Here is a 23,434-nt window from a genome sequence, read left to right as displayed (position 1 = left end):
CAGGTATCTAATTCCCAGTGCGACTTGGATGAGTTCTGGTGCCTCTCTCCCCTGTTACTTCACCCTCCTGTCATTTCATTATCTGTAAAATGAGCAGATGAAATGCCCTGGGGTCCAGGCACCTTGGAAATCACCAATATTTTTGTCTCGGTTATTGAGGTTATTTTGCATGTCCTACATTAACCAGGAATTGGCTTTTCCACATAACATACAGGAGTTCCTTCCTTGCCCAGTGCTCTATGGTTGGCCTGGAGTTAACTTCGGGCAGAAATGAGGGTGTAAGATGTCCTCAAAGACACCTGCTCTGTAGGTCCCTGCTAAATGACCCTTTAATTGGCTCCTTGAATCTTAACAATTGCCTTCTTAAAAATTAATTATGCATTTGTTGACATTTCTAGAGGAAGACAAACTTGCCAGCTAGCTATCAGGAATGTTGTAATCTTCTGCATGGACAGGTTTCTCAGCCCGTGTCTTCTCTGTGACTTCTAAATCTGTAGATGCTTTAAGTAGACTTTACCAAGTTTCCCCGAGACTGAGAAGTGTGTCTGCCTAGAATAATGGGAAAGTGAAGTCTGCAAAAGCAATGCCCCTGCTATGAAAGGGCAGAAGTGAGAAGGGAAAGAGCAGAAGATACAGGGAGAGGAAGCAAAAGCAAGGGACAGAACACAAACAACTTACAGGTGGACAATCACAGAGCTAATTCTCACTGAAATCAACCATACTGGAGAAGGGTGAGACAATGGGCATGACTATTAGAAAGTACAAAGGAGTTTGATGGAGAAATGTGGTTGCTGGCAGCACCATATTTTTTAAAACATAGTTAGGCCTATAAAACACATGTGCAAATCCCTGTCAACAGCCCCTGCAGGTGGAAACATTATACTCTTCACTGCATATAGAGTCTCAGAATTCTACAACAAATACCTCTGTGACCTGCTCTAGCTTGGGTCCAAGTTGTAAGAGGATTGCCAGTGATCACTTCTATAAAATCCTGTACAGTGGTGTTATCAGTAACACATTTATTCAGATGATACTTATAGAATGTATTCTAATTTATACGGGCATTTAAATATTTATACAAGCATCATAAAAGGAATTGACGGTACATAAACTGCATAAGGTAATTTTGCACTAAGAAAGAAATCAATAGCATCTGAGATGGTTCTTTGTGGTTTCTTGAGTTTCATGTGTGTATTTCCACAGGAATTATTTTTCAAGACTATAGCAAAGATGAAGAAAATACAGGTGCTTTAAACACACTTGCAAATGCTTCACCATGTTGCTTATAAAATACTGCTTATTGATTTCTTGTCTAATTCAAGAAACCATTTAATGCATATTGTTTCTCAAATACTTTAACTTTCTCCTTTACTAAAATGGCTGCTTACCATCTCATGTTTCTTTATCTTGGTATAACACAGGGCTCTGTTGTAAAACGCTGTGTAACTGTTCTTGTCCATGCCGACAGCTGTAGTTAAATCTGTAATAGCTAGCTTGTAATTCTACAAGGAGAAAGGAAGTGTGAGCTGGATAAGTCATAACAGGCAAGTTAAGTCATAAAGTAAGTATGCGATCCTATGGGTGTTTGAAGCATTGAAGATTCAATGTGTCTCCTTTCTAAATTAATACTATGAAGCTAATCTTTCACATAGCTCATTAAGAAGATCTTGGAAGGGAGTCTTAGAGTTCTTTCACCTACAAATAAAATTAAGGATGTCAGTAACTTAACGTGAAGCAATTATGGGCTAGAGAAATGGCTCAGCAGCCGAGAGCACTGGGTTCAATTTCTAGCACCGAGTATTCACAACTGCCTGTTAAGTTGTGATCCAGCTCCATGAACCCCAGCACCCTCTTCTTGTCTACACAGGCACTGTGCACAGATGGTGCGCAAGCATACATGTGGACAAACATTTATACAAAAAATTAAAAGTAAATAAAATTTTGAAATATTAACTCAAGCAATTGTTACCAGTGTTGCTCTATTGGTTGGAGAAAATGCTACTGATTGCACGAGTGTTCACGTTCCTCTGGTGAACACTGAAGGCCTGACTGCCCTCTGTTAATCATCCAATCACACGGCCACATTCTCCATTCACACTCACTTCCGCATCCCTTCCATTCTTCTCTGATATCTTACATCATCGCGTGAACACCAACTTTCACGGAGTTGATACTTAATGCTTGCATATGCCTTTGCTTTAGGTGATAAAAGTATTCCATATGGAGTAATAATGAAGAAATGTCAAAAAATATGATCAGGTAGAGATAAATCATCTCACACAGCATCAGTTATCAGAATCTTTTGCCCAGAAATTTCTACTTAGGAAACTTAAACTTAATTTGTTCCCAGTACAAAGTAAGTGCGTTATTTCAAATGAATAATGAAACATAGAAGCATCCCAAATGTCCATCAATCAAGTAATTAAACATAAGTTATGCTGCAGTATTATGTATCATATAGTCAAAGATTATGTCCAAAGAACAGGGAACACCAAGATTATGTAAATACCATAATCTCACTTCAAAGAGCTGAGGAAAAGCAGGAAGTGAGTCAGCACTCAACAGCCCTAGAAGCTTCCACTCTACCCTCTTAGTAACCCAGCTGCAACAGCTTACTCTGTTGTAGTATTTCAGAACTCCTCTGCAGATGTAGGCACGCACACTCTCAGGGTAAAGTCTGATGGCCTCATTACAGTTCAGAATGGCTTTGGAGTATCTGCCCTTTAAACCATAATAAGCTACTCGACTTAAATATGCCTGTTTAGAGAAGGAGGAAAACAGGGATATGCAATTTAGTACACTCTTCAGTTCTACCACAATATATAGAGCCTCAGACAAAATCTATGGTACCTAAAGACAATATTGAAATATAGTTTTCCCCATTTTTTTCATTAAAAAATTAAACATAGAGCATAACTAAAATAGCTTAATAAGGATCAGGCTTATGGCTACCCCCTTGGATTCAGTGATTGTTACTGTGTGGCCCACCGTGTTTGTTTTCTCTATTTCTCCCTAAGCAATCAGAAAGCAAGTTTTATACACCATACGTCCGCGCTCTACATTTCCTCAAGTGTGAGGCTCCTGTGAAAAAAGACCTACATAACTGCACCACCATTATTTATTCAGAATGGATACTAGTATTTAGTCAACTCAAATTTAGTTTGAAATCAAGAGCCAGTTAGTTAAATTTTATGTACTGAATTTTGTGTAATCCTTGAAATGTATTAGGAGTCAAAATCCATGTGCTATGAAAGCAAGAAACTAAAAAACTTCATAGCCTATCATTAAAATTGCTAACAAATAAATTAATGGATTTAACATAGTTATATATGCAGATCTCAAAATATTTTTCAAATGTAATATTTATATTAAAAATAGTTTTTATTCCAAAGAATACAAAAATTTGGGTTATCAAAATATACTTGGACAATCTTGAGACCTCAGGGCAGACTTCCACTTCAGTCCACGTCTCCTCATATTCCTGGCCCAAAAGTGCATAGGGCCTCTGGATACAGGAATATAGGAGCAGTCAGCCGCAGGAACCTGCTGGTTTCTGCCTGTGCCGAGAGCTGAAAGCCAGTCATCAGGTGTTCCTACACACCCGAGAGCAGAGGTAACTTTTTTGCTCCAAGAGACCTGCCTAGTGGCTTCATGACACACAAAGGCAGAAGTCCTCTGGACACTTCTGCTTTCTGGCTTTCTGCCCAGAACTGAACTGAACTGATCCCACAGCCCCCTGCACCCAAATCTCTTGGGGGAGAAAGCTGAATGCCCAGAATTGTGGACAATACTGAGACCTCAGGGCAGACTTCCACTTCAGTCCACGTCTCCTCACATTCCTGGCCCAAGAGCAAACTGCATAGTGCCTCTGGATAGAGAAATACAGGAGCAGTCAGTAGCAGGATCCTGCTGGTTTCTGCCTGTGACCAGAACTGAACTTAACCAGTCCCACAGCTTCCTGCACCCAAATACCATGGAGGAGAGAGCTGGAGCCTCGAAGTGTGGACACTACTGAGAACTCAGAGAGGACAACTACTTTCTGCCCACATTCCTGATCCAAGAGGAAATCACTTAGTGTAATCTGTACCCTCTGGGAACAAGGATCTAGGAGCAGTCAAGGACAGGACTCTGTGGATTTCTGCCTGCACCAAGAACCAGCACCGGGAGCACCTACGCATCTGAGAGCAGAGGTAAGACCAAATTTTCTGGGCCAAGCAACCTGCCTGGAGGTATCAGGTCACACAAACCCAGGAGCAGCTCTCTGTTCCCAGATCTGGCTGAAAGAAAGCAGATCTACAGGAGTATTGACAGCAAGACAAGCTAATACCAGAGACAACCTGACGGCAAGAGGCAAGCACAGGAACCTAAGCAACAGAAACCAAGACTGCATAACATCATCAGAGCCCAGTTCTCCCGCCAAAGCAAATACTGGATATCCAAACACATCAGAAAAGCAAAAATTGGGTTTAAAATCACATTTCAGGATGATGGTAGAGAACTTTAAGAAGGACATAAATAACTCCCTTAAAGAATACAGGACAGCACAAATAAACAAGTAGAAGCCCTTAAAGAGGACACACGGAAATCCTTTAAAGAATAACAGGGAAACACAAACAAACAGGTGAAGGAATTGAACAAAACCATCCAGAATTTAAAATGGAAATAGAAACAATAAAGAAAGCACAAACGGAAACAACCCTGGAGATAGAAAACCTAGGGAAGAGATCAGAAGTTGTAGATGCAAGCATCACAAACAGGAAAAAGATAGAAGAGAAATCTCAGGGGCAGAAGATACTATAGAAAACATCGATATAACCATCAAAGATAATGTAAAATGCAAACATCTTCTAGCCTGAAACATCCCAGAAATCCAGGACACAGTGAGAAGATGAAACCTAAGGATAGTAGGTATAGATGGCAGTGAAGACTCCCTACTTAAAGGGCCAGTAAATATCTTCAACAAAATTATAGAAGAAAATTTCCCTAACCTAGAGAGACGCCCATAAACATACAAGAAGCTTACAGAACTCCAAATAGATGGGACCAGAAAAGAAATTCCTCCTGTCACATAAGAGTTGAAGCACCAAATCCACAAAACAAAGGAAGAATTTTAAAAGCAGTAAGGGAAAAAGGTCAAGTAACGTACGTATAAAGACAGACCTATCAGAATCACACCAGACTTCTCGCCAGAGACTATGAAAGCCAGAAGATCCTGGACAGATGTCATACAGACCCTAAGAGAATGCAAATGCCAGCCCAGGTTACTGTATCCTGCAAAACTCTCAATTAACATAGATGGAGAAACCAAGATATTCCATGACAAAACCAAATTTACAGACTATCTTTCTACAACTCCAGCCTTACTAAGGATAGTAGATGGAAAACTCCAACACAAGGAGGGAAACTACACCCTAGAAAAAGCAAGAGAGTAATCTCCTTGCAACAAAAACAAAAGAAGAGAAAAACACAAACATAAATCCATCTCTTACAACAAAAATAATAGGAAGCAGCAATCGCTATTCCTTAATATCTCTTGACATCAATGGATTCAATTCCCCAATAAAAAGACATAGACTAACAGAATAGATACATACAGAGGCATTTTGCTGCATACAGGAAACACACTTCAGAGACAAAGACAGACACTACCTCAGAGTAAATGACTGGAAAACAAATTTCCGAGCAAATGGTCTGAAGAAACGAGCAGGAGTAGCAATTCTAATATTGAATAAAATTTACTTTCAACCAAAAGTTATCAAAAAAGATAAGGAAGGACACTTAATATTCATCAAAAGGAAAATCCACCAAGATGAACTCTCAATCCTAAATATCTATGCTCCAAATACAAGGGTATCTACACCCATAAAAGAAACCTTACTAAAGCTCAAAGCACACATTGCATCTCACATAGTAGTAGGAGATTTCAACACCTCACTTTAATCAATGGACAGATCATAGAAACAGAAATTAAACAAAGACATAGAGAAACTAACAGAAGTTATGAACCAAATGGATTTAACAAATATTTATAGAACATTTCATCCTGAAACAAAAGAATATACCTTCTTCTCAGCACCTCATGGTACATTCTCCAAAATTGACCATGTAATCATTCACAAAACAGGTCTCAACAGATACAACAAGACTGAAATAATCCTGTGCATCCTATCAGATCACCACAGACTAAGGCTGGTCTTCAATAACAACAAAAACAACAGAAAGCCCACACATACGTGGAAGTTGAACAACGCTCCACTCATAATAACTTGGCCAAGGAAGAAATAAAGAAAGAAATTAAAGACGTTTCCGAATTTAATGAAAATGAAGGCACAACATACCCAAATTTACAGGACACAATGAAAGCAATGCTAAGAGGAAAAATCATAGCTCTGAGTAACTCAAAAAAGAAAAAGGAGAGAGCATACATTAGCCACTTGACAGCACACCTAAAAGTTCTAGAACAAAACGGAGCAAATAAACGCTAGAGGAGTAGAACGCAGGAAATAATCAGGGCTGAAATCAACTAAGTAGAGACAAAAAAGTTCTATACAAAGAATCAACAAAACCAGGAGATAGTTCTTTAAGAAAATCAACAAGTTAGATAAACCCTTACCCAGACTAACCAGAGGGCACAGAAACAGTATCCAGATTAACAAAATTAGAAATGAAAAGGAAGACATAACAACAGAATCTGAGGAAATTCAAAAAATCATCAGATCCTACTACAAAAGCATATACTCAACAAAACTTGAAAATCTGGATGAAATGGACAATTTTCTAGACAAATGCCAGATACCAAAGTTAAATCAGGAACAGATAAACCAACTAAACAACCCCATAAACTTATTAAAAGTCTCCCAAACAAAAAGAGTCCAGGATTAGATGGGTTCAGTCCAGAATTCTATCAGACCTTCATAGAAGACCTCATACCAATACTGTCCAAACAATTCCACAAAATAGAAACAGATTGAGCACTACCGAATTCCTTCTATGAAGCCACAATTATGCTTATACCTACACCACACAAAGACCCAACAAAAAAAGAGAACTTCAGATCAATTTCCCTTATGAATATTGATGCAAAAATACTCAATAAAATTATCATAAACCGAATTCAAGAACACATCAAGATGATCATCCATCATGATCAAGTAGGCTTTATCCCAGGGATGCAGGGATGGTTCAATATATGGAAATCCATCGATGTAATCTACTATATAAACAAACTCAAAGAGAAAAACACATGATCATTTCATAAAATGCTGAGAAAGCATTTGACAAATTCAACACTCCTTCATGATAAAAGTCCTGGAAAGATCAGGAATTCAAGACCCATACCTAAACATAGTAAAAGCTATATACAGCAAACCAGTAGCTAATATTAAACTAAACGGAAAGAAACTTGAAGCAATCCCACTAAAATCAGGGACTAGACAAGGCTGCCCACTCTCTCCCTACTTATTCAATATAGTTCTCAAAGTCCTAGCCAGAGCAATCGGACAACAAAAGGAGATCAAAGGGATACGGATTGAAAATGAAGAAGTCAAAATCTCACTATTTGTGGATGACATGATAGTATACTTAAGTGACCCCAAAAGTTCCACCAGAGGACTACTAAAGCTGATAAAAAAAATTTTATACCCAGCAAAGTGGCTGGGTATAAAATTAACTCAAACAAATCAGTAGCCTTCCTCTACACAAAAGAGAAACAAGCCCAGAAAGAAATTAGGGAAGCAACACCCTTCACAATAGTCCCAAATAATACAAAATACCTTGGTGTGACTTTAATCAAGCAAGTGAAAGATCTGTATGACAAGAACTTCAAGTCCCTGAAGAAAGAAAATGAAGATCTTAGAAGATGGAAAGATCTCCCATTCTCACGGATTAGCAGGATTAATATAGTAAAAATAGCCATTTTACCAAAAGCGATCTACAGATTGGAATGCAATCCCCATCAAAATCCCAATCCAATTCTTCAGAGAGTTAGGCAGAACAATTTGCAAATTCATTTGGAATAACAAAAAAAAAATCCAGGATAGCTAAAATTATCCTCAACAATAAAAGGACTTCTAGAGGAATCGCTATCCCTGAACTCAAGGAGTATTACAGAGCAATAGTGATAAAAAAAAAATGTATGGAATTGGAACAGAGACAGGCAGATAGATCAGTGAAATAGAACTGAAGACCCAGAAATGAACCCACAGACCTATAGTCACTTGATACTTGACAAAGGAGCTAAAATCATCCAATGGAAGAATGATAGCATTTTCAACAAATGGTGCTGGTTCAACTGGAGGTCAGCATGTAGAGTAATGCAAATCAATCCATTCTTATCACCCTGTACAAAGCTTAAGTCCAAGTGGGGATCAAGGACCTCCACATCAAACCAGATACACTCAAACTAATAGAAGAAAAAGTGGGGAAGAGTCTCGAACACATAGGCACTGGGGAAATTTTCCTCAACAAAACACCAATGGCTTATGCTCTAAGATCAAGAATCGACATATGGGACCTAATAAAACTGCAAAGACTCTGTAAGGCAAAGGACATTGTGATTAGGACAAAATGGCAACCAACAGATTGGGAAAACATCTTTATCAATCCTACATCCAATAGAGGGCTAATTTCTAAAATATACAAAGAACTCAAGAAGTTAGACTCCAGAGAGCCAAATCACCCTATTAAAAATGGGGTACAGAGCTAAACAAAGAATTTTCATCTGATAAGTATCGAATGTCTGAGAAGTACCTAAAGAAATGCTCAACATCCTTAGTCATCAGGGAAATGCAAATCAAAACAACCCTGAGATTCTACCTAACATCAGTCAGAATGACTAAGATAAAAAACTCAGGTGACAGCAGATGCTGGCGAGGATGTAGATAAAGAAGAACACTTCTCCATTGTTGGTGGGATTGCAGACTGGTACAACCATTCTGGAAATCAGTCTGGAGGTTCCTCAGAAAATTGGACATTCCACTACCTGAAGACTCAGCTACACCTCTCCTGGTCATATACCCAAAAGATGCTCCAATATACAACAAAGACACATGTTCAGCTATGTTCACAGCAACCTTATTTATAATAGCCCAAAGCTGGAAATAACCCAGATGCCCTTCAACAGAGGAATGGATACAGAAAATGTGGCACATCTATACAATGGAATATTACTCAGCTATCAAAAACAATGACTTCATGAAATTCGTAGTTTAATGGATTGAACTAGAAAATATCATCCTTAGTGTGGTAACCCAATCACAGAAAAACACACATGGCATGCATTTACTGGTAAGTGGATATTAGCCCAAAAGCTTGAATACAATTCACAGACCACATGAAGCTCAAGAAGAAGGATGACCAAAGTGTGGATGCTTCACTCCTTCTTAAGGGGAGAACAAAAACATTCATAGGTGATGATATGGAAGCAAAGTTTGGAGCAGAGACTGAAGGAACAGACATTCAGTGCCTGCTCCACATTGGTATACAGTCAATATATATATAGATAGCCACCAAAACTAGATAAGACTGATGAAGTTAAGAACTGCATGCTGACAGTTTCCGGATGTAGCTATCTCCTGAGTGGCACATCCAGAGCATGTCAAATATAGAGGTGAATACTAGCAGCAAACCATTGAACTGAGAACAGGATCCCCATTGGCGGAATTAGAGAAAGAATTGAAAGAGCTGGAGGAGCTTGCAACCCCATAAGAATAGCAATGCCAACCAACCAGAGCTCCCAGGGACTAAACCACTACCCAATGACTATACATGGACTGACCGTTGGCTCCAGCTGCATATGTAGCAGAGGATGGCCTTGTTGGGCACCAATGGAAGGAAAAGTCCTTGGTTCTGCCAAGGCTGGAACCACAGTGTAGGGGAACTTCGTGGTGGGGTGGGTAGATAGGAGTACAGATCAGGAGGAGAACACCCTTATAGAAAAAGGGGAAGGGAAAAGGATAGGGGGCTTATCTCTTGGTCACCGATAAATGGCATAACATTTGAAATGCAAATAAAAAATATGAAATAAAATAAAAAATACTGACTTAATTAGTGTCAGATATGATAATGTGTCTCTGTAATCTCTACTTTTGAAAGGAAGAGACAGAAATATCATATCATGAGTTCAAGACCATTCCCTGCAACATAATATAAAGAGGGAGAACAGGAGAAAGAGAGAGGGAAGGATGGGGGAGAAAGATAAAGACAGAGACAGAACCAACTGCTTTTATTAGAAAATACATATAAACTATTCAATAGTTTCACCCAAACTAACATGTCCTCCAAATTACTGATATCCTTTCTTTAATTACCTGGTAATGTTCGGGATTTAGGGTAAGTGCCCGATTGAAGTCCAGAATTGAGTGTTGCTTGTTGAGTTTTACTTTACAAAGTCCCCGATGATAAAAGGCTTCTGCAAAATCAGGATTTGCTCTCACAGCTTTTGTAAAAGATTCATAGGCCTGGAAGAATAATGTTTATGCACATGCACTTACTGACAGAATACATGAATTTAGATTAACAAGGTGTGGTACTCTTATTGAAAAGCTTCACTTGAATTGTTTGGGGGGGGATATTTAAAATTAATTCTCCTAAAGAACCTTGTGGAACAAACAAGTATAATCTTTAGAAATAAGTCAGACTTATAATTAAAAGTCTCATTATTTTCAGACAAATATCTACATAATCCATGTTGGTAAACATCAGTACTTTCAAGTTTAGTTTCAATCATTATACTTTGGATTTCATTAATTTACAGAAACCACAGGCAACAGCATTCAGTTCTCCATTACTGTCCAAGAACTATAGCAGACACATAATTATTAAATTTCAGGATAAAAAGATTCTCCAATGTATGTAGTCATCTTAACCAATTTAAATCTGATTTGAATTCGTCAGTTATCAAGAAGGAAAGTCAAAGAATGTTTTAATCATTAACCATTTCATCTACAGCACAATGAAACACTCAGTTTAACTGCTTCCAATTTAATAAATCAAGTTTGTGAGATGATATTGCTTTTGCTACAATAATTTCCTACAGTTAGACTTATTATTTGATGAGAAGTATGTTTTATCTTAAAAATATTACCGACAAATTAGCATCAAATAAGATGTGCTGATATTTAATTTAAAACAATTCATGGAAACAGGAATGCAGGCTGCCTGTTACAAGCTAAGCTTTAGAAGTAGTTTTGGTCAGTTCACGCCTTGTATCTCTGAGGGTCGTATTCAGAAGCAGAACCCAATGCAAGCAACCAATTTGGAGCTCCAAATAATCTCTGCTCCTAAACACACAGACACCATTGGCTCCTACGTCCCTTCCTCCCTTTCTTCTGTTGGGATGGGCAAAGGGTTTCCCTGGTTCCATCTAGTGTTTGGCTGTGGATCTCTACAACTACTTCCTTAGTTGCTGAATGGTGCCCTTCTGATGACAACTTGGCTAGGCACAAATCTAGGAGTACAGCAGAATAGCATTAGGAATCATTTCAATTACTTTTTTTTTACAGTCCTGTTTGAGTCTATCCCTGTGTCTATAGATTGTCCTGCCTTTGAGTCTTGACCATCCAGGCAGAGTCAGGTGTGGGCTCTCTCTTATGGCATGGGCCTCAAGCTGAATCAGTCATTGGTTGGCCACTTCTACAAGTTCTGTGTCACCATAACCCCAGCAAATCTTGGCAGTCAGGACAGACTGTAGGTTGAAGGTTTTGTGTCTGGATTGATATCCTAGTCCTGCTGCTAGGAGTCTGCCCTGGTTATAGGCCAGTTCAGGCTCCATATCCCTCAGTGCTAGCAGACTTTGCTGGGGTCACTCTTGTAGATTCCAGGGAGTTTCCAGTACACTGTTTCTACATTGCCTACCAAATGTCCCCCGATTCCAGTCATCTCCCAGTATTCTCTCCTTACATCCCTCCCACCACCCCACCCTGCCTGATCCCACCCATTTCCATCCCCACCTGAAAAATTTATTTTATTTCCCCTTCCCTAGTAGACTGTGTCCCGCCTCCTTGTTACTTAGCCTCGATAAGTCTGTAGATTGGAGCATGGTCATCCTTTACTTAATAGCTAATATCCACTTGTAGGTGAATACATACCATGTTGGTTTTACTAGGTTACCTCATTCAGGATGTGGCTCACAGAATCAACTAAGCAGGGACTATAGAAGCTCACAGAGACTGAAGCAAGACAGACCCTATATGGGTCTGAGCTAGGTCCTCTGCATACACATTATGGTTGTGCAGCTTGGTGTTCTTGAAGGACTCCCAACAGTAGGAGTGGGGTCTGCCTCTGATTCTTTTGTCTGCTTTGGGGGCCCTTTTCTTACTACTAGGTTGCCTTGTCTAGCTTTGATATAAGGGTTTATGTCTTGTCTTACTGCAACTTGATATGCTATGATTGGTTGCTATTCCTGGGAGGCCTGCTCTTTTCTGAAGGGAACTGGAGGAGTGGATCTTGGGGAGAGAGGAGAGGTGCTGAGAGGAGAAGAGGGAGGGGAAATTACAGTGGGGATGTAAGGTACAAGAGAATTACAAAGAAAAAAAGCTAAACACGCAGATACCATTTGAAAATTGCCTTCCTCCATGTAACAAAGACCCAAGTTATACAGACAATCTGCTGAAACACTAGTGGCAGCTGGTCCTTTGTCAGAAAATGTATACAGTTCCAATGCCTTCTTAAATAGTCTCACAGATTCCTATAAGAATAAAAGCAAAGATAAGGGACGAAGCAGATGGCTTTCTACTGGTTACTTGTTCAACATCATAACCTCAAAAGCAAAGAAAACTTGAGCCCACAAAAACTCTGCTCTCGTGTCATACAAATGCACACAGATCTGGTAAGGTCACAAATGTCGTCCTTATATAACTGGAGGACCTGTCCCCCAGAGGATGAACCCAGCAAGTTCTCCCCCAGGGGCTATCAGGTCTGAGGTGTGTTTCCATGTATGGATTTCTGTAACTAGAACTTCTGAATTCAAACACCAGACTTGAACATGTAGGCTCTTTACTAATAATTACCTTGCTATTTCTCTGAATGGAGTACTAGAAAGTTATTAGGTAATAGAAGTATTGATGATACTCGATACCATTTGAATCACCCCTTTTGTGTGTTTTACTCTTAATGGGGTTCAGCTAGGTCTAGAAAAAATGTTTTTATCAAATATTACCCACATAAATTTAGTAGAAATAGTTGAAACACATTAATGAAAAAGCTTAACTTTCCAAATGTTATTTACTGATTGGCAAACTATCATATGCATATAAACGTCAGGTTTAAACATTGTCGCTATCCTGATTTATAAACGGGAGTGAATTGGTAAAGCAGTTATGGGATTTACTAACTTAAATATGCTGTCTTCATGACTCCTCTTCAGCATTTCCTACGTACTCCCAAGTCATCTCAACATCCAGCCATCAGCACAGAACTCCCGCAGTTCTCTATACCTGACACAGAGCAGCATGGAGATTCATCCTTCTGTCTCCATCTTTCTCTCTCTGTCTCTGTAACTCTGTCTCTTTATCTCTGTATCTCTATCTCTTGTATATCTACCTCTACCTATCTGTCTGTCTCCCTATCTCTATCTGTCTCTCTATCTCCATCACTATTTCTATACTGGTTTCTGGAGAAATAATGTTCTTGAGAACCTTGAAGACCTTTCATTTATTCTGTAGGCATTCATTCCCTCCATTAGACAAGGCCACACCCACTCATTTTTCCATGATATTTCTGCTGTAGTTTAGCTCCTGCTATAATCCCCTAAAGAGCACCACTCAAAAACTTCTGGAAGTCCTCTGACTTCGTTACATTTTACAAAGCATAGTCTTAAATATCTTTCAAGATCTACATCACTGCTTAGTTTAAAGCTGTTGCCCCATGTTACAATAATAATAGAATCCCAGATGATAAAATTTGTATTATTTTCATATTTCTTAAAAGGAAACATAGTGCCTTTGAACCAGCATACATTTGTAATGTTTTCACAGTGAGAGGGCTGTGCATAGATTAACTGAGTCTTTTATGTGCCCTAGGCCAAAAGTACTAGTTGGGTGTTATTGCCATCTGATAGCTCAAATACAGAAGTCTCTTCTTCCAAGACCATTGAGGTTGTTGAAAACTTTTTATTTCCCTAGGACTACATGGCAGAGTATTGAGTTGTGGTTGGGAGATCCTGAAATTCTATAGCCCATAGCATCTCCTGCCTTGGGACCATCCCCATAGTCAGTTACTAGCTAGTACAGCTCTTTGCTTCATCAAGGCTAGCAGGACAGTGTCTCTCCAGGATTCTATTCACAAACATTATGAAATGTAACATAATTATGGGCCATGTGGCATTCCATCACCTTTGCTGTGGTCTACTAGTCAGAGCAAGTGACAGATTCCACCTACACTACAGTCCCAGAATGGCACAGTTTGTACGTTGGGCATGCATTATGTCTGCCACAAGAAGATAGATGCCACATTTATCTGGTGTCAAGTGAGGAAGTGAAGAAAATTAGTCCAAGATTTGATAGCTTTAATGATTAAAATAAAGGTTATTAATTGAAGAAGAAACAAAGTGGCAAAAACAGAGAGGCACGATTTTATTTCAATGACAAATGTTAGACAACATACCATGTTTATCATTTAAACATTATGCAGTGTACAGCTGAATCAAAATATTACATGATGTCCACTAATATGTATGTATCTTATGTTTTATGTATGTTAATTTGAATTTTTAAATTTTAGTAACCTTTTTAAAGCTCATCATAGAAAAAGTACAAGAAGGAAGGTCCAAGTGAGAAAGCTTGAATCTCACATAGAGGGGGGAATAAAATGGTTATAAGAGGTAGATGGAGGGAGGGAACTGAGAGGGAGGGGGATGGGGAAAAGAATTGGGAATTCAAGATCAGTCATTGGGAAGCACAAGAAAAATGGCTAGGTAGCCATGAAAAAATGTATGGAAATCTACAACAGACCAGGGTGAGGAGGCAGGAGGCATTTCCAGGACAAGACAGAGAACTAAGATAAGGGAGGCACCCAAGAACTAATGGGGGTGAGCTTAGCTGTGACTCATTACATTCAGGATATGGAACCTGAAGAGGCTACCTCCTGTAGCCAGACAGGAACCCCAGTGCAGCAACAGAGTCACCAACCCATTCACAAAACTTTCAACCCCAAACTAATCCTGTGTACAAGGAATACAGGCATGAAAATGGAGCAGAGACTGGGGAATGCCAACAAATAACCAGTCCAACTTGAGACTTCCCATGGGCAAGCACCAATTCCTGACACTATTAATGGCACTCTGTTATGCCGGCAGACAGAAGCATGCTGTCTTCTGAGAGGCACCACCTAGCAGCTGACTCGGACAGATACAGATACCTTCAGCCAAACAGTGTATAGAATCTGAAAAGTCTTATGGAAGGATAAAGAAAGAATTGCAGCCCTGAAGGGGATACAAACTCCACAGAAGGCCAACAGAAGCAAATATCCTGGATCCTTGGGGATCTCAGAGTTTAACCACCAACTAAAGAATATATACCAACTACACCTAGGCCTCCCCACACATACATAGCAGATGTGCAGCTTAGTCTTCATGTGAGTCCTGAAGAACTATAATGGTGGCCATCCCAAAAGCTGTGTGTGGGATATGTTCTTCTAGCTGGACTGTCTTGTCTGGCCTCAATGGGAGAGGAAGATCCTAGTCTCAAAAAGACTTGAAGTGCCAGGGTAAGGGAAGATATGGGGGGGGGAGGCTCCATCCTCTCAGAAGATAAGGGGAGGGGGGATAGGGGAAAGATTGTGGGAGGGGGTGACCAGGAGGAGGGACAGTGAGCAGGATATAAAATGAATGAGTAAAAAAAATTTTTAATTAAAAAAAGATTTTAAAAAAAAGCACAAACAAAAACTAATCACCTAAAAGTAACTCCAAAAGTAGATATACCCAAACTCACCAAGGATGACTGTTTATCCAAAGGTACAGGAGAACAAGCCACAAATGCTGAGATGACATAGCACATGGACAAGGGTCAGTACAGAGAACTGTTTTTTAAAACACATAAAGCAGTAAGAAGAAGATAACAAAGGGAAGTGCAAGAAACTGACAGAGCAGAAAGTACAATTGACTGACAGACATAGAATGAATGATACTTATCCTGACACTCAAGCCAGAGGCATGGACTGAGCACCGAAGGCATCAGTTCCTGTCCACAAGACTGTCAAAAACAAAAGCTTGGAAAATCCAGTTCCTGGAGATGGCACTGTCAAAGTAGAAGAATAACCTGACATAACATTAGAAAACAGATTCACAGGCCAGCAGTCCACTCCCAAGACTACATCCTGAAACAGGATGTGCAAAAACCTATTTTGAGGAGTTCTATTTTAACAAGAAAGAAAGAGAGGGAGGGAGGGAGGAATGAATCCAATACATTGGTTAACAGAAAAATCAATGTATAGCAGAATAAGTACAGATACAGTCACTAGTATGTGAATAATTCATAAATAAATGTTATCATTTTTAAAATATTTAAATGTAATCTGTGGTGGTTTGAAGAGGTATGGCTTCCTTGGCTCATGTGTTTGAATGCTTGAGCCATAGGGAATGGCACTATCATGAAGTACGGCCTTGTTGGAGTGGGTGTGTCATTGTGCAGGTGGGCTTTGAGGTCTCCTATGCCTGAACTATGCCCAATATGGCACACAGTCACATTGTACTGCTGACCATTCAAGATATAGAACTCTAAGCTCCTTTTCCAACACCATGTCTGTATGTTGTCATGCATCCCACCGTGATGATAATGGAATAAACCTCTGAAACTATAAGCCAGTCTCAATTAAATGTTCTCTTTATAAGAGTTCCCTTGGTCACGGTGTCTCTTCACAGCAATAAAACTGTAACTAGGATACCACCCTTACGTATAATTCATGAATTCCATTGCAAAGTTTAATTAACATCAATCCATCTATTGGCCGATTTTTCACCTTTATTCTCTTGGCCTTCATTTGGGCTTTTGCCAAGAGTGCGTAAGTAGAGATATCTGGTTTATTGGCTATGACCCCTTCCAAGACATGAATGGCCTTGTCATGGTTTTCACAAAATGAATAAATGAGTGCTTCCTGTATTGGGGACAGCTCGATGACACCTGAAAGCAAAGGAAAGATTACTGGTTGGAGAAGAGAGCTGACCACACAGGAGTGCAGACATCCTGATACACCAGGAAAGACTGCACCCTCTGGACACCTCTGCCCACATCTCTGGTCCAAGGGGAAACTGCACAGTGCCTCTGGACACAGGGATATAGGAACAGACAGCCGCCAGTACCCACGGTTCTGGTCTGTACCCAGGACCGAACTGAACTGGCCAAACAGCTCCCTGCACCCAAATCCTGTGGGGGAGAGAGTTGGACCCTCAGAAGTGTGGACACTCCTGAGAAGTCAGAGGAGACTACCCTCTTCCCACAGTCCAAACTCAAGAGAGAATCCCATAGTGCCAACTGTGCCTGCTGGGTGCAAGGACCTACACGAGCAATCAGGGGCAGGACCGTTTAATTCCTGCAGGCCCCTAGAGCTGGAAGACAGTCACCAGGAGTGCTGCCACAGCTGAGAGCAGAGCACCTATTCTCAGAAAAGGCTGAAAGAAAACAAGAAAACAGTTCTACAGGAGTGCTGAAACAGAGGCCTACAGCAGGGCCAAGTCACTCTCAGAAACAGCAAGACAAGCAAACACCAGAGACAACCCAATGGTTACAGTCAAGCTCAGGAACCTAAGCAACAGAAACCAAGATTACTTGGCATCATCAGAGCCCAGTTCTCCCACCAAAGAAAATGCTGTATATCTAAACACACCAGAACAGCAAGACTTAGATTTGAAACCACATTTTTTGATAGTGATGGAGGACTTTAAGAAAGACATAAACAACTCCTTTAGAGAAATGCAGGAAAACACAAGTAAACAAGTAGAAGCCCTTAAAGAGGAAACACAAAAATCCCTGAAAGAATTACAGGAAAATACAACCAAACAGGTGAAGGAATTGAAAATGGAAATAGAAACAATAAAGAAAGCACAAAAGGAGACAACACTAGATATAAAAAACATAAGGAAGAGACACGTAGCCACAGATACAAGCATCACCAACAGAATACAAGAGATAGAAGAGAGAATCTCAGGGGCAGAAGATACCATAGAAAACATCGACACAACTGTCAAAGATAATGTAAAATGCAAAAAACACCTAGCCCAAAACATACAGGAAATTCAGGACACAATGAGAAGATCAAACCTAAAGATAATAGGGATAGAAGAAAGTGAAGACTCTCAAATTAAGGGGACAGTAAATAAATTCAACAAAATTATAGAAGAAAACTTCCCTAACCTAAGGAAAGAGATGCCCATAAATATACAAGAAGCCTACAGAACTCCAAATAGATTGGACCAGAAGAGAAATTCCTCCCACCACATAATAGTTAAAACACCAAATGCACAAAACAAAGAAAGAATATTAAAAGCAGTAAGGGAAAAAAGTCAAGTGACATATAAAGGCAGACTTGTAAGAATTACACCAGACTTCTCACCAGAGACTATCAAAGTCAGAAGATCCTAGACAGATGTCATACAGACCCTAGAGAACACAAATGCCAGTCCAAGTTACTGCAAAACTCTCAATTAACATAGACGGAGAAACCAAGATATTCCATGACAAAATCAAATTTATGCAATATCTTTCTACAAATTCAGTGCTACAAAGGATAATAGATGGAAAACTCCAACACAAGGAGAGAAACTATACCATACCGAAAGCAAGAATATAATTTCCTTGCAATGAAACCAAAAGAGAGACAAACATAAATTCCACCTCTAACAACGAAAATAACAGGAAGTTACAATCACTATTCCTTAATATCTCTCAACATCAATGGACTCGATTCCCCAATAAAAAGACATAGACTAACAGAATAGATACGTAAAGAGGACCCAGCATTTTGCTGCATGCAGGAAACACACCTCAGAGACAAAGACAGACACTATCTCAGAGGAAATGACTGGAAAGAAATTTCCAAGCAAATGGCCCGAAGAAACAAGCTGGATTGCCATTCTAATATCAAATAAAATTGACTTTCAACCAAAAGACATTAAAAAAGATAAGGAAGGACACTTCATATTCATCAAAGGAAAAATCCACCTAGATGAACTCTCACTTCGAAATATCTATGGTCCAAATGCAAGGGCACCTACATCCATAAAAGAAACCTTACTAAAGCTCAAAGCACACATTGCACCTCACACAATAATAGTAGAAGATTTAAACACCCCACTCTCATCAATGGACAGATCATGGAAACAGAAATTAAACAGAGACGTAGAGAAACTAACAGAAGTTATGAACCAAATTGATTTAACAGATATTTCCATCCTAAATCAGAGGTACCTTCTTCTCAGCACCTCATGGAATCTTCTTCAAAATTGACCATATAATTGGTCACAAAACAGGCCTCAACAGATACAGGAAGATAGAAATAATCCCGTGCATCCTATCAGATCACCACACAGTAAGACTGGTCTTCAAGAACAGCAATAATGACAGAAAGCCCACATACACATGGAAGTTGAACAATGCTCTACTCAATGACAACCTGGACAAGGAAGAAATAAAGAAAGAAATTAAAGACTTCTTAGAATTTAATGAAACTGAATATACAACAGTCACAAGCTTATGGGATACAATGAAAGCAGTACTAAGAGGAAAACTCATAGCTCTGAATGCCTGTAAAAAGAAACATGAGAGAGTGTATATCAGCAGCTTGACAGCACACCTAAAAGCTCTAGAACAAAAAGAAATAAATAAACACAAAAGGAGTAGAGGGCAGGAAATAATCAAACTCAAGGGCTGAAATCAACCACATAGAAAAAGAAAAGGAATATACAAAGAATCAACAAAACCAGGAGCTGATTCTTTGAGAAAATCAACAAGAGAGATAAACACTTAGCCAGACTAACCAGAGGTCACAGAAAGTGTATCCAAATTAACAAAATAAGAAATGAAAAGGGAGACATAACAACAGAATCTGAAGAAATTAAAAAAAAACCATCAGATCCTATTACAAAAGTCTATATTCAACAAAACTGGAAAATCTGGAGGAAATGAGTGGACAATTTCCTAGACAGATACCAGGTACCAAAGTTAAAATAGGAACAAATAAACCATCTAAACAACCCCATAACTCCTAAAGAAATAGAAGCAGTTACTAAAAGTCTCCCAACCAAAAAGAGCCCAGGTCCAGATGGGTTCAGTGCAGAAATCTATCAGACCTTCATAGAAGACCTCATACCAATACTGTCCCAAGCTACTCCACAAAATTGAAACAGAGGAGCACTACCAATATTCCTTCTATGAAGCCACAACTACTCTTATACTGAAACCACACAAAGACCCAACAAAGAAAGAGAACTTCAGACCAATTTCCCTTATGAATATTGATACAAAAATACTCAATAAAATTCTTGCAAACCGAATCCAAGAACACATCAAAATAATCATCCATCATGATCAAGTAGGCTTCATCCCAGGGATGCAGGGATGGTTTAATATACAAAAATCCATCAACGTAATCCACTATATAAACAAACTCAAAGATAAAAACGACTGATCATTTCATTAGATGCTGAGAAAGCATTTGACAAAATTCAACACCCTTTCATGATAAAAGTCTTAGAAAGATCAGGAATTCAAGACCCATACCTAAACATAGTAAAAGCAATATGCAGCAAACCAGTAGCTAACATCAACCTAAATGGAGAGAAACTTGAAGCAATTCCACTAAAATCAGGGACTAGACAAGGCTGCCCACTCTCTCCTTACTTATTCAATATAGTACTTGAAGTCCTAGCCAGAGAAATCAGACAGCAAAAGGGGGTCAAAGGGATACAAATTGGAAGGGAAGAAATCAAAATATCACTATTTGCAGAGGACATGATAGTGTACTTAAGTGACCCCAAAAGTTCCAACAGAGGACACTAAGCCTGATAAACAACTTCTGCAAAGTGTCTGGGTATAAAATTAACTCAAACAAATTGGTAGCCTTCCTCTACTCAAAGGATTAACAGGCTGAGAAAGAAATTAAGGAAATGACACCCTTTAAAATAGTCCCAAGTAATATAAAATATCTTGCTGTGACATTAACCAAGCAAGTAAAAGATCTGTATGACAAGAACTTCAAGTCTCTGAAAAAAGAAAATGAAGATCTCAGAAGATGGAAAGATCTTCCATGCTCATGGATTGGGAGGATTAATATAGTAAAGATGGTCATTTTGCGAAAAGCAATCTACAGATTCAAAGCAATCACCATCAAAATTCCTACTCAATTCTTTATAGAGATAGAAAGAGCAATTTACAAATTCATTTGGAACAACAAAAAACCAAGGACAGTGAAAACTATACTCAACAATAAAAGAACTTCTGGGGGACTCACGATCCCTGACTTCAAGCAGTACTACAGAGCAATTGTCATAAAAACTGTATGGTATTGGTACCGAGACAGACAGATAGACCAATGGAACAGAATTGAAGACCCAGAAATGGAGCCACAAACCTATAGTCACTTGATACTTGACAAAGGAGCTAAAATCATCCAATGGAAGAATGATAGCATTTTCAACAAATGGTGCTGGTTCAACTGGAGGTCAGCATGTAGAAGAATGCAGATCGATCCATTCTTATCACCCTGTACAAAGCTTAAGTCCAAGTGGGGATCAAGGACCTCCACATTAAACCAGATACACTCAAACTAATAGAAGAAAAAGTGAGGAAGAATCTCGAACACATGGGCACTGAAGAAAAGTTCCTGAACAAAACACCAATGGCTTATGCTCTAAGATCAAGAATTGACAAATGGGATCTCATAAAACTGCAAAGCTTCTGTAAGACAAAGGACACTGTGGTTAGGACAAAACGGCAACCAACAGATTGGGAAAAGATCTTTACCAATCCTACATCTGATACAGGGCTAATATCCAAAATACACAAAGAACTCAAGAAGTTAGACTCCAGAGAGCAAAAAAAACCCTATTAAAAATGGGGTACAGAGCTAAACAAAACATTTTCAGCTGAGGATTATGTAATGGCCAAAAAGCACCTGAAGAAATGTTCAACATTCTTAGTCATCAGGGAAATGCAAATCAAAACAACCCTGAGATTTCACCTCACACCAGTGAGAATGGCTAAGATAAAAAACTCAGGTGACAGCAGATGCTGGCAAGGATGTGGAGAAAGAGGAATACTCCTCCATTGTTGGTGGGATTGCAAACTGGTACAACCATTCTGGAAATCAGTCTGGCGGTTCCTCAGAAAATTGGACATTCCACTACCTGAAGACCCAGCTATACCTCTCTTGGGCATATAACAAGACACATGCTCCACTATGTTCATAGCAGCCTTATTTATAATAGCCAGAAGCTGGAAAAAACCCAGATGCCCTTCAACAGAGGAATGGATTAAAAAAAATGTGGTACATCTACACAATGGAGTACTAGTCAGCTATCAAAAAACTAAGCTATCATGAAATTCATAGACAAATGGAATGAACCAGAAAATATCATGCTGAGTGAGGTAACCCAATCACAGAAAAACATACTTGGTATGCACTCATTGATAAGTGGATATTAACCAAAAAGCTCGAATTCCCCAAGATACAATCGACAGACCACAGGAAGCTCAAGAAGAAGGATGAGCAAAATGCGGATGCCCCCACTCCTTCTTAAAAGGGGAAAAAATATCCATAGGAGGGGATATGGAAGCAAAGTTTAGAGCAGCAACTCAAGGAATGGCCATTCAGAGCCTGACCCACATGTGGCCCATATATATACAGCCACCAAAACTAGGTAAGATTGATGAAGCTAAAAAAATGCATGCTGAAAGGGACTGGATACAGATCTCTCCTGAGAGACACATACAGGGTATGTCCAATACAGGGGTCAATGCAAGCAGCAATCCACCGAACTGAGAACAGGGCCCCCTTGGGGGGAAATTAGAGGAAGTGTTGAAAGAGTTGAAGGAGCTTGCAACCCCATAAAAACAACAATGCCAACAACCAGAGCTTCCAGGAACTAAACCACTACTGAAAGACTATACATGGACTGACCCAGGGCTCCAACTGCATATATAGCAGAGAATAGCCATGTTGGGGCACCAGTGGAAGGGAAGCCCTTGGTCCTGCCAAAGTTGGACCCCAATGCAGGGTAATATGGGGTTGGGCAATAAGGAGGATGTATAGGGCAAATACCCATATGGGGGAGGGAGAGGGGAGGGAATGGGGGCTTATGGGCTGCAAATTCGGAAGGGGAATAACATTTGAAATATAAGTAAAGAAATATATCTAATAAAAAATTTTAAAAAAGAAAGATTACTGGTACCCATGCTGCATAGTGTGAATTTAGAATATAATTATATTAAGGGAGCCACAGATTATG

At 39.4% G+C, this 23,434-nt stretch overlaps 1 protein-coding gene across 6 annotated transcripts in view; it reads right to left on the bottom strand.

The window, feature by feature from the left end:
- The window catches only part of Ttc6 (tetratricopeptide repeat domain 6), a 213,819-nt gene that overhangs the window by 21,484 nt on the left and 168,901 nt on the right, over positions 1-23,434 (bottom strand). For all 6 annotated transcript variants that reach the window (XR_015622056.1, XR_015622057.1, XR_015622058.1 and 3 more), the window contains 5 exon segments: positions 16,954-17,114; positions 12,551-12,685; positions 10,308-10,457; positions 2,617-2,757; positions 1,389-1,502 (listed from right to left, as the gene is read on the bottom strand). Coding sequence is in view for 3 of the 6 variants with exons in the window: in XM_087554072.1 (XP_087410198.1) it covers positions 1,389-1,502; positions 2,617-2,757; positions 10,308-10,457; positions 12,551-12,685; positions 16,954-17,114 (701 nt within the window). In the remaining 3 variants the exon portion in view is untranslated.

This window comes from Rattus norvegicus, chromosome 6, assembly GCF_021556685.1.
Source record: "Rattus norvegicus strain SHRSP/BbbUtx chromosome 6, alternate assembly SHRSP_T2T, whole genome shotgun sequence".
Lineage (NCBI taxonomy): Eukaryota > Metazoa > Chordata > Mammalia > Rodentia > Muridae > Rattus > Rattus norvegicus.
This window is presented reverse-complemented; position numbering and strand designations above follow the sequence as displayed.